Source organism: Penaeus chinensis, chromosome 29, assembly GCF_019202785.1.
Source record: "Penaeus chinensis breed Huanghai No. 1 chromosome 29, ASM1920278v2, whole genome shotgun sequence".
Taxonomy (NCBI): Eukaryota; Metazoa; Arthropoda; class Malacostraca; order Decapoda; family Penaeidae; genus Penaeus; species Penaeus chinensis.
The window spans coordinates 1885435-1897934 of record NC_061847.1 but is presented as its reverse complement, the minus strand read 5'-3'; the positions used below and the strand labels follow the sequence as shown (position 1 = coordinate 1897934).

The 12500-nt window shown below is 45.0% G+C and overlaps 1 protein-coding gene across 3 annotated transcripts in view; it reads left to right on the top strand.

Moving 5' to 3' along the window:
- Positions 1–12500, top strand: part of LOC125040559 (RING finger protein nhl-1-like) — a 23118-nt gene that overhangs the window by 10493 nt on the left and 125 nt on the right. For all 3 annotated transcript variants that reach the window (XM_047635160.1, XM_047635159.1, XM_047635158.1), the window contains exons 3-10: positions 934–1069; positions 1532–1674; positions 2633–2794; positions 3157–3414; positions 3857–4083; positions 5566–8379; positions 8493–8710; positions 10314–12500. The exon at positions 10314–12500 is cut by the window's right edge and continues 125 nt beyond it. In XM_047635160.1, coding sequence (XP_047491116.1) covers positions 934–1069; positions 1532–1674; positions 2633–2794; positions 3157–3414; positions 3857–4083; positions 5566–8379; positions 8493–8706 — 3954 coding nt within the window. In that variant the 3' untranslated portion in view covers positions 8707–8710; positions 10314–12500. The remainder of the gene's footprint in view (positions 1–933; positions 1070–1531; positions 1675–2632; positions 2795–3156; positions 3415–3856; positions 4084–5565; positions 8380–8492; positions 8711–10313) is intronic.

Sequence of the window (12500 nt, the reverse complement as noted above, 5' to 3'; positions counted from 1 at the left end):
CGCGAGTGTGTCCTGATGTGCTGACGTAAGCGAGTGTGTGCTGATGTGCTGTGATGTGATGTGTGATGATGTAAGCTAGTTGCGGTGATGTGATGTGATATGTGATTTGTGGTGATGTCATGAGCCTTCGATATCGAGTGAAAGAATTTACGCCATTTGTCGGATTGTACTTTTTTTTTTTTTTTTTCTTAACTTCAGTGGTTGCATTCTATTTATTTATTATTTTTTGTGATTGGTGTGAAACAGCATATGCCGTCTTAAACCTCGACATATGTTGTATTGACGATGGCTATGTTAGAGCTGTATGTGGTCATGATTCTATGTTGGGATGTATGTGGTAGTTACCAAGACCACAAGTATTTTTTTTTAAATATCATGTCATTATTGTCGAAGTTTATCATTTTCGTTGTCATTAGTATTTTGTTTTTTTTATCAAGTTATGTTATTATTCTAATTATAATAATAATAATAATAACAGTTATAGTAATAATAATAATGATGATGATGACAATAATAAAGATAATAATGATGATAATGATGACAATAATAAAGAAAATAATGATAATGATAACGATAATCATCTTCATCATCATTATGATTAATGCTGCTATTATCATTACCATCACAATCGTTATAGCTATTATTGTTAATTATTATTACCAAAAGAGACATCGCCATCAGTGATATTACTGTTGTTCATCTTTATGTTATTAGCATTAGCATTATCGTTGTAATTATGCTTTTAATCTTGAAAGTGTTAAATAATACAATTATCAACATTAATTTCAAATGTATTTTTTTTATTATTATAATTACATTGCTTAAAAGGAATATCCTTAACCCCAACAATCATCATTAATATCCCTGGCATGAAATGCAACCCCGGTATAAAACCCCCCCAAACGTCTTTTTAACACCGCCTTCCGCCCTTAGGTCAAGTGCCCAGAGTGCCGAGCCGAGCACAGGATCCCTTACAACGGGGTCCAGGGCTTCCCCTCCAACGTCACGCTGCAAAGGTTCCTCGAAGCGCACATCGAGATCACTGGCGAGGCACCGGATCCACATACGGGTAGGTTGGCGGTGGGCGGGGCCAAGGCGTTCGCGGATTCATGCAGGCGGATTCCGCATTCGCGCTAGACGAACGATGTGATTTTTTTTTTGTTTTGTTTTGTATGGCAGTTTTTTTTTTTTCTTGTATGATTTATTTGTTTGATTATTAGTTTAAATATATTGGATAGGATAAATAATTTTTTTAGTCTTTAGTGTACTATTTTGTGACATCTCTTTAGTGTATCCCAAAGTTTAGATTACTCTTAAAATAACACGAAAATCCCGCCCTTAAAATCACAAATAGATCGGAGATTAAAATAACAAATGAATGAAAAATGTAAACAAATTAACTGATGTTATTATTTCTTGCAAGGGATTATGATAAAGTTTATTTATACTGTATACCTTATTTTCTTATTACTAACACACACAAAAAATATATATATATATATACAACTAACCGGAGTTTTATTTTCAACAGGCCAGTACATGGAACGATGTAATGTGTGTAACGAAAAGAACTACCTGTCTGTGTGTGCCCATTGCGAAAAGAAAATATGTGTTGACTGTAAGGCCGCTCATCTGGACATCCTCAAACGCGAAATCGGCCGTATCAACAATCAGGTAATTTAATTCAGTTTTCTTTTGTGTATTACAGGGTAACGAGCCTAATTTTATACATAGGGAAGTGTTCTTGTTTTTTACTTAATTATTTTGGAGTGTTATGATATACTTTATTCAAATTGCATATGTTTTTATTAAATACTTTTTCGTATATCCATTTTTTGTATATGGAAATTTATAATTTACACTTGTCCTCGCATAATTTGTAATTTTATTTTAGCATATCCTCTTCATAAACATATTATTTTATATAAACACATATTCTTACACATTTTATGAAGCCTTTTCCTAAACTAGAATTTATTTCCCCATTATCTTACCCCGCAAACAAAACAAAACAACACAGAAAATAAGAAATTAAAAGTTACACCATAAACAAAACAAGCTTCACGATAAACATGTAAACAGTTATGAATTACCCCACAAATATGGTAAACCAGCCTCCACCACAAACATTTATGACTTACCCCACAAACAAACAAAACAGACTTACGTAAACAAAACAATCGTCACCCATCCAACAAATAAAACAAAAAATAGCTTCATTAAGCAAATGCACAAGTCATGCCCCACAGACAAAACAACCCAACCACCTTATTAAATAACAAGTCAACAACGTCTGAAACAACCTCATTCCCGCCAACAGGTAAAAACGAACAACCAGTTAACAATAACTAATACAACCTCATTCTCGTCCGCCGACTAACAACCAGTTAATAATCACCCAAAAGAGCCCATTCCCTCCCAAAGACGTAATAACAAACAACCAATTAATCAGCAAACAAGCTCACTCCCACTCGCTGATTAACAACCAATTAACGACCACTCAAACAAGCTCATTCCCGCTCACATTTAAAAACAAACAACCACTACACGATCCCCAAAACAACCCCACTCCCACTCGCCGACTAACAACCAGTTAACGACCACTCAAACAAGCTCATTCTCACCCCCACAGGTAAAGAGGGCAGCTCATCGCCTGAACGACCAGCTCTCCAACGTAGAGAGAAACATTTCCGCCCTCAAACAGAACACGGGCAGCGTCACGGAAGAAATCGAAAATATTTGTGTTCGTTTGCAAAAATCCCTTCGAGATAGATGTGATTTTCTCAAGACAGAGGTAGGGTTAGTTGGTCCATAGGGGGGGAGGGGGGGATAGGGGAGGTTGTTGTGTATATATATTGTTGTTTTGTAGTGCGTTTTTTTTCGGATATTCTTTGCTTTATATACAAGCTGCATTTTTGTTTAGCTTTTTTTTTGTTAGGTTTTGGCTGATTGCTAATTTGTTCTGATCACTCAGCTTATGTGATCTACTTAAGTATCTCATGTATCTACCCAAATCCTCGCTTCACATAAACAACAACGATAATGAAAACGAATACATTAAATAACTAGAAAAAAAAAAAAAAAAATCTCATATTCTCACACTGTCCTCCTCTCTCTCCCTCTCCCTCCCCCCCCTCCCCTCCCGCGCCCGAGCAGCTTGAAAACTACTACCAAGCGGAGCTCCGTAACCTGACCATCCTGAAGGAAGGTCTCGACCAGGAAGTGTCCAACATCGGCTCCAACATCGAGCTCGCCGAGAAACACATGGACGACGACACGCCATGGGACGACACGGAGCTCATGGACGCCAAAGACATTTTCCTCAAGACGATGGAATTCATACGAAGCTTTGACTACGAGGCCGGGGACTACAGCAGAAGGGCGAGGTTCAACCCGCCGGACGACCTCAATAAGGTAGGGCGGCGCTGAAGGAAGCTTGTTCTCTTTTCTTTCTTCATTTCTTTCTTTCTCTGTTTCTTTCTTTCTTTATTTATTTATTTTGGAAAACTTGCGGCGGATATGTCTTCGAGGGTCTCGATATTTTCTTTTCTTCTTGTATCTTTATTCTCATTTTCCTGTTTCTTTCTTTCTGTCTGTCTGTCTCTTTCTCTCTCTCTCTCTCTCTCTCTCTCTCTCTCTCTCTCTCTCTCTCTCTCTCTCTCTCTCTCTCTCTCTCTCTCTCTCTCTCTCTCTCTCTCTCTCTCTCTCTCTCTCTCTCTCTCTCTCTCTCTCTCTCTCTCTCACTGAATCTTGCCATTCAATCATGTTTTGAAGACACAAACAAGACGCCCCCCTTATCCCCCTCGGAACCCAACGCCCTCGCCCTCGACTTCACCCCCTTCCCCTCCTCCCGCAGTTGTCGACGCAGCTGAGCACCCTGGGGGACATCACCTTCAGCACGGCCAACAAGATGAACGACAGCTACTCCTCCGGGCCTTGCATGGGCTCGGGGCTGATGAAGAGCAAGAGCGACCACCGCCTCGCCGCGCAGTACCGAGACCAGGACGATAGCTACGGCGGTTACACCACAGGCAGGACATCGCCGCTTATGCGCAGACGCTTCGGGGAGAGGAACGTCGAGAGGTACAGTCGGTCTCACGTTCTCTGAGAAAGACCCCAGACTAACCAGCTGTGTCATGTCCCTTGGCTCCGCCCTCGATGGTAACGTCATTGAGTCATGTCTTTTGAGAGAGAAGATGAAGAGGGGTGGGTTAGTAGATCTTGAGAGAGATGTATATCAAAAGAAAGGGAAGGGAAAAAAGTGGGGACAAAATCAGGACTACATCAGGGGAAAAAAAGACAATTCAGGGAATATAAGTGGACAAAGGGAGAGAATTAAAAAAGGCGACGGGGCCAAGGAAGTGACTACTCCTTCTCCTAGCTTTTTCCCGCCAGAAAAGACGTGGAGAATGACATTACCGTTGGTGCGGGAAGCCGTCAGAATGTGAGACTGACTCTACCTTTTTTACATATTGTTCTTGCACTTTCAACTTCTGTCTAGTCAATAAAAAAAAGCAATAGAGATTCTTTTAGAGATCAATGAGAAGATGTATTTACATAGTTTCTACATTCTTGTTTATTAGAGTCTTGCTTTAGAAGTCAATTAAAAAGAAATTAATATTCATGTATGTCTGTAGTATGTGAAGAAGTGTAGTTTCCGTTCCCCGGCCATAACCATTAAGCCCCTAAAACACTGACGGAACCTAACACGAAACAAACACGGTCCTAACACAGTCTCAGTGTGGCCCTAACACACCCTTAACACGGCCCCGGCATGGCCTGACACACGTATAACACTGTCTCAGTATGGTTTTAACACACTCCTAACACGTCGACGCCAGAACACGTATTTGTGTCCCCCTCCCTTTAAACACGCAAAAACTACCCCTCAGTTTTTAACCCGATAAATATAAACTCCTTAATTCACATATATAAATTATTTTGGAGAATTATGATTACGCCTCGAATAATTCCTTAGAGTGTTGAGTAAGCGCTGAGATTTGGTAAATAAAGGAAATAACGATAATAGTAGCATACCTGTAGATAATGTAAGTATTGATTTATGCTTTTCATAACACTCTAGGTAATTAGAACCTAAATTAAGATGATTTGAGTGACTACATAATATAATGTATTAATAAGTCAACCCTATAAAATGCCCCTTAATTTCATACTCGATTTTACTTGCGAATATTGACTCCCTGAATCATTTGCGAATCACCCAGAAATTAAGCCTCTTTTTTGGTGTTTTCTCTTGTTTTTTTTTTTTGTTTTTTTTTTGTCATTTCTTGAGTCAAGATGTACTAATAGCTTCTTTCTGAGATGCTTATTAATACTTGTGAATACTGTCACGTATATATCGTGCTACGTCTGCGGTAGTTTGCTTGACGTAACCTAATAACTCTGAATAGGACGCCCATCTCTGCTGTCTCTCTCTCCTCCACTCCTTCTCTCTTTTCTCACTCCCCTTTGGTCGCCGTGGCGTCAAGCATCTCACCTTCTCCCAAAGGATCTCCTCTTGCGGTCCTCCACCTCCTCAGCCCCGCTCACCTGTTGTCCTCACAGGCACGACGAGGATTCCTCGGCTGACTCTGGGCGGCGGCGGTTCCGGTCGCGGTTCATGCGCAAAGAAGAAGACGAGGAGCGTTCGGTTCGCTTCTCCGAGGAGGACGGACCCAAGCGAAACCGCGTGATCGACACCGAGGACGTCTCCCGCGGCCCTCTGTCGGGCATCGTCAGGATCACCGACTCGCCGCGGGTCATGAAGCGCTTCCAGGAGCGCGACATGAACAAGAACAAGAAGAAGGAAGAACCAGCCAAGCCAGCACAGAGCACGGCGCCGAAGCCCCCCGTCACCCCCCTGCAGCGCAAGCCCTCCCGCCAGACCAGCAACGAGGACGAGATCGACAAGATCAAGAAGCAGAACAAGGCGGCCGAGTCCACCTCCGGCTCCGGGGGCGCGACCGCCGCCACCCCATCCGGCGCCTCCACCCCCAGCACGCCCACCACGCCCAAGCCCGCGGGCGAGCGCGTGTCCTCCATCCGCGAGGACGAGCGCCAGAGCCGCAGCGACCGCACCTCCACCTCCCCGAGGTCGTCGGCAAACCACTCGCCGTCGTCGTCCGTCACGCGCGAGGACGACCGCCGCCGCGACTACAGCGCCTCGGGGGCCAATGGCTCCACGCCGTCGCGCAAGACGAGCGTCGATACGAGCGTGTCGCACCGCTCGTACCCCTTCAGCCGCTCGTCCTCCAACTCGTCCGTCGGAGACAAGGCCAGCGGCAACAGGAGCCCCCGGACGCTGGACGCCACCACGTACGAGCGCAAGCTGTCCCGCTCCAACAGCACCGACAGCAACTCCGGAGACGGAGCCGCGTCGCCGAAGAAGAACACGGGCGCCGCCTTCTCCACGGAGGAGCTGCGGAACCGCTTCATGAGGACGGACCCGAAGCCGTCCACCTCGAAGCCCGACGCGTCGCGCTCGTCGAGTGCGGGCGGCGCGTCTCGCTTCTCATCGCGTTTTTTAGGCCGAGCCGGTACTCCCTCAGTGGAGGCCTCGAAGGAATCAGGGAATGAGGACGACGACGACGAGGAGGAGGAGAGCAGCGATGATTCCGAGTCCGAGGAGAGCGAAGAGTCGTCTGAGGAGGAGGAGGAGGAGGAGGCAACATCCGAATACTCTCGCCCGGACGTTGGGCCATTGCTGGGGCGCAGTGCCCAGGCTCGCGACGTAGCCAGTAGTTCTAGTTCTAGGAATAACTGGGGCGACAGGAGCTCCTACACCTCGGTCCCTCCCAGCGGAGGCGACTCAGGGTACTCAAGCAGCAGCAGGTACGGCAGCAGCAGCGACAACAGCAACGGCAGTACCTCCTCCAGCAGGTATGGGGCTTCAGCTTCCAGCAGCAGCACCGACTCTGGCCTGGGAAGTCACAGACGCCCCTCCTACATGGAGACCAAAGCCCCGTCCAAGGAGAAGGACGACGACTTCGACTCCAAGTACCCCTTCGCCAGCAAGATCCTGAGCCGCTCTCGGGCCAGCGTGCCCGATGAGGAGTCCAAACATCCCTTCCAGAGTCGCTTCCTGAACCGCTCCAAGAGCTCGGCTGTCCTGGGCCCTGACGACGAGGACTCGTCCTCGTCGCCCTCGCACGGCAGCAGCAGGGCTCGCTTCGAAGAGCTGAAGGAGCGCAGACAGCGGCTGGCGCGAAGCAAGAGCTCGGCGGGGCTTGAGGACGACGAGACGTCGTCAGCCGACACGTCCTCCGCCTCCGCCTACCGCCCGCGCTACGGCCGCACCGAACCCGAGACGTCGACGACATCACGCACATCTGCCTCGACCTCGGGGGCGTCCGGCGGCGGCGAGGAGGGAGGTTCCTCCTCGACGCAGCTCTCCAACTGGGCCCGGTACCTGAAGAACAAATACGGCAACCGGTCTGGTACGGGCGAGAGCAGCACCCCCTCCGGGAGAAACACAAGCATAGGCCTAGGCAGCAGCAGTAGCGGCCTAGGCAGCAGCACCAGTTCCACCGGTGCCGGGAGTTCACTTGGTAGCTCACGCACGAGCACGGGGTCCGCGTTGGGTGGCAGAGCCATCTCGCGGTCCCGTTCCTCACACCTTCTTGGCCTCGCCAAAGAGGGAGAATCTTCTGAAGACGATTCAAAAAACGTGCACGCTACCCCTACTTCCCAACAAGCAGGTATACTGGTTCCTACACAGTTCGGAAGTTTACATAGGAGCCAGTACCTGCAGAAGCAGCGCCTCTTACTTAAGATCGGGAGTAGGGGTAGTGAACCAGGAAATTTTACATGGCCAAGAGGCATAGCTGTTGGACCTGACAACAGCATAGTGGTTGCCGACTCGAGCAACCACCGCGTGCAGGTTTTTGACCAGCACGGCAAGTTTGTTAAAGAGTTTGGCTCCTACGGGAGCGCCGAAGGAGAATTCGACTGCCTGGCAGGTGTGGCAGTCAACAGGATCGGCCAATTCATTATTGCCGATCGCTACAACCATAGAATTCAAATCTTCGATCCGTCCGGCATGTTCCTGCGCGCCTTCGGAAGCCAAGGCAGCGGCGACGGGCGGTTCTCTTACCCTTGGGGCGTGACCACCGACGCCCTCGGCTTCATCTACGTGTGTGACAAGGAGAACCACCGCGTGCAGGTGTTCCAGTCCGACGGGTCCTTCGTCGGCAAATTCGGTTCCATGGGCAACAAACCCGCCCAGCTGGAGCACCCGCACTACATCGCCGTGTCCTCCACCAACCGCGTCATCGTGTCCGACTCCAACAACCACAGGATACAGGTGTTCGACATCAACGGCAAGGTCACCAACACCTTCGGAGCAGAAGGCAGCGCCGAAGGACAGTTCAAGTTCCCAAGGTAAGCAAATATAGTTAGTTCTCAGTGACAAAAATCAGTACTGACCGTATCATTTCCGTCCCCCGAGACCTCCTCCTCCCCCTCGCCTCCTGACCCGCCCTCCTACTCCGCAGGGGCGTGGCCGTGGACGACCAGGGCTACATCTTCGTGGCGGACAGCGGCAACAACCGCATCCAGATCTTCCACCCCGACGGCGCTTTCCTCAGGGCCTTCGGCTGCTGGGGATCAGGCGAGGGAGAGTTCAAGGGCCTGGAGGGTGTGGCAGTCATGTCCAACGGCAACATCCTCGTCTGCGACCGAGAGAACCACCGTGTGCAGGTCTTTTGAAAAGGTAATTAGCACGCGGCAACACCTGGGCGAGGCTCTTTGCATCTGTTACAAGCTGGTGTTTTTCTATCACTTTTTAATTTTAATCTTTAATAAAATGAATGATGGATGAATTAATTCGTAGATCCATATTATAATCACAATTATATAAAAAAGAAAACTGATCTGTTTGCAGTTGAATAAAGCATAAAAAGCCAAAAGATGCAAACACTTCTCATGCAGGCATTTTCATGACCTCCCTGGCCACCTCCATGACTGTCCATGACGCCAACCATCGTTACTACTGAGCTTGTCGTGACATTAGCTCAGGTAGGCTGGTGGAGCGTGGTGGTTGCGCTGCCTTGCCTCCCCCCCCCCCGACTAAAAGCCTAAAAGGTCCTCCTAACTAATTTAGTGACTCATTTTGTGAAATGTTATCAATCGCTCTAGCTGAAAGAGATGAGAAAATTTTGATATAACAATACATCTCTGAGTGTGTGTGTGTGTGTGTGTGTGTGTGTGTGTGTGTGTGTGTGTGTGTGTGTGTGTGTGTGTGTGTACATGTGGATACATTATTTTGTATTGTTACATCGAACTTTAATACAGTATATATATATATATACATATATATATATATTGTATTACATTCTCCGTAAGCCTCCTTGAAATAACTTTCCCTTCACCGTTCCTGATGATTTCAGCTCTTAAAAGACATTTGGATTATTATTCTAAACATCGTCTGATATTGTATATAATATCATAAAATATGATAATTCAATGTGAAAAATATCACAACTATTGGCCTTGATCTTTCATTCACACAAATTTCCCCCATACCCCACAAGTAATCAATAAATCAAACTGACCAACAGTAATAAACAATAATAATAACAAATGCCAAAAAAGAGAATCACGGGGAAATAACAAACCAAACAAAAGAAAGAGGGAAAAAAGAAAATGCAATATGCCGGTAGCCCCCGCGAGCGCAGCCAACGTTCAAAACAAAAATGGCGGCGGCGGTTGGCAAATGGCTGCCCTCTGCGCGGCGTCTATATCTAGCCTGTGTATTCGTCCTCTTGTCTCCGCTCGCCCCATCTACCCCACGTCTTCGGACAACCTGACTGGATATGGCGTATTAATAACTCGGGGAAGGGGAGATGGAGAGAGAGAGAGAGGGAAAGGGAGAGAGAGAGAGAGAGAGAGAGAGAGAGAGAGAGAGAGAGAGAGAGAGAGAGAGAGAGAGAGAGAGAGAGAGAGAGAGAGAGAGAGAGAGACGGAGACGTTATTCTTGCTATTTTTAGAAGTGGCTGTCATGGGTGGATAAACTTGGGTCAGGTTGGGCGGGTCGGTGTGTGGGTTTTAAGGGTGAGTGTACGTGCGTGTGTAGATGATGGCATGCATATTAATAAACATGTCTACGCGGAGAGTTTATATGGTAATAAATCCATAATCTCTACGCCTGGCTCTCGTTCTCTATCACTCCTTCTCCTTGTGTGTTTGCTTCTCCGTTTCTCTTTCGCCTTCCCTTCTCCCAGTGAGTTAAAAATGGCCACAGAAAGCGTAGGCGATAATAATCTCTGAAGTATTCCTTCGCATTTACGAAATTGGTGTTTATTTCTACCCTACAGGTCACAATACAATTTTGGAGACAGGGAGCGTCGCGCCACGCCAGCCAATGGGAACCAGCCTCCCCACCGCCAGCCAATAGGAAAAAAAGGCCCACCATCTTCGCCATCTCCAGCCAATAGGAAAAAAGCTTTACCACCGTCAGCCAATGGGAGAAGAGGAACAGCGACGAATGCCTGGAATGTGGACAAGCCTTTCTTCTGTCAACCAACCACGAGAAGAAATGGAAAACTTGTCCATGACGTGTTGAATATATATATAACCAAATTCATAAACACGCCATTAAATCTATTCAATGTAGTCTTTCAAATTAGCAAGAGAAAAAAATAATAAATTAGCTTGTCACTTTGTTCTGTAGAAACGCACACGTAATAACGATGATGATAAAGAAAAAAATAAGATAAAACTTCCATAGTAATAATAATAACAATGATAACAATAACAACAATCCTAATGATAAACAAACTTGCCATTTGGTCAAATTCCCGCTCGAATGAATCAGGTTGAGCGGATTTTCGCTTCAAATCCGCCAGAACCTCCCGCAGGAGAGCAAATTTAGCAGCCAAGTCGAACGCATCGAGAACCATTTTCAGGGTGCGAAGCGGTAACGAGCGTGGGGCCAGGGTCGGGATCTGCCTCACAGCTTGAGAACGATCGTAGCATCTCATTCCAAATGCCATTATATATTATACGTATATGATAATGCCCCATTTACGATGAAGGTGAGCAAGGTAGTTCCAGCTCTGCGCCAGTAACTCCCGCTCGGTCCCATGTTGTTTACCTGCTATATATTGTGATCGCTAGGTTACAGTGCGTCTGTGTGTAGTGTTGTGTACATTAGAATTTACTATAATCTGTTTGTACATTTGCATAAGTGCAGTTTTTATGAATATATGGAGTCAACAACGCTGAAAGAATTTTGTTTTTGTTTCTTTTTTTTGGCAAACTTGATGAAGAAAGACTTTGTAGATCAGAGAGGTGCCAAAATTTGAATGTGTGGAAACTTAAATCCTCTGTTTTTTGTGTTAATTTTTTTTCTCTTTTTCTTTCTCATCGAAGGCCAACAAGCCAACAAAGTATTGGTTTTATTTATATATGAATTTAACCTCTTTTTTATTCATACATGTATTTGAGTCACTCGTGATCTAACTTTTTTTTTTGAAGGAACATTGAGTGAATACTTGTATATTTTTGCTTCTTTTTTATTTTCAGACTTGTAATTGTGACATAATTTCCTGCTGTAATTACTGGCATTCATCACACAGTATCTTGGACTTCTTTTAATTAACCTCTTTATCATTCATAGATGCATGCAGTCGTTTGATTTCTTAGAATGCTATTAATGATGATGATACTGTAATTAACTCATTGTATCTCACTAAGTTGCTTTAATCTCGGCTATTTGAAATGCTTCAGTAATGTCTATATGATGAAAAAAAAAATATTTAAAAAAAAATTTGGAAGTCAAAATGTACATGTACAATATGAACACTTTAGTATAATGTAATCAATATTTATACAAAGATATCATATGTAATATTTAATGTTGAATACATATCGTGGTTTGTAGATCTAATAAACATTTTTTCTCTTTTCATATTTCTGTAATTTTTAAGTTGCATGAGCATCGATATATTTGTAGAGGAACTTTTCATGTTGGAAAAAATTGTTGCAAAAAAATGACTGGATTTTGTCAAGAAGATTGTCAAGAACTTTCTAGATCAACATTGTCTAGATTTCTTGCAAGACAGATCTTCGATTAATATAAATATTCCACCGGCTAATGGCTTTATTTTTATTTTTCTCATTTCTCTCTCTCTTAAAATGATGATTTTTGGACCAAATGCTAAAGACACACAGGACATTGAGCCATACCTTGTGGAGGGGAAGAAGAAGAGAGGGGAAAGGAGGAGGAAAGGAGGAAGGAGGGAGAGGAGAAGAGAGAAAAGGGTAGAAAGAATAGGGGGAAGAAGAAGGGAAAAAGGAAGAAAAATAGAGAATGGGAAGAATAATGCATATAAAGAAATAAAGAAAGAAACAACAAATGAGAAAATATAGAACAGAATTAAAAGAAAAAAAGAAAATGTTGCACACATATTGCACCTTATCCTCATTGCAAGGTTGCGCTGTACTGTCACGTGTGTCTTCAGAGTTTCGGCCTTACCTGTCAAGTCAAGAGTATTGTCAAG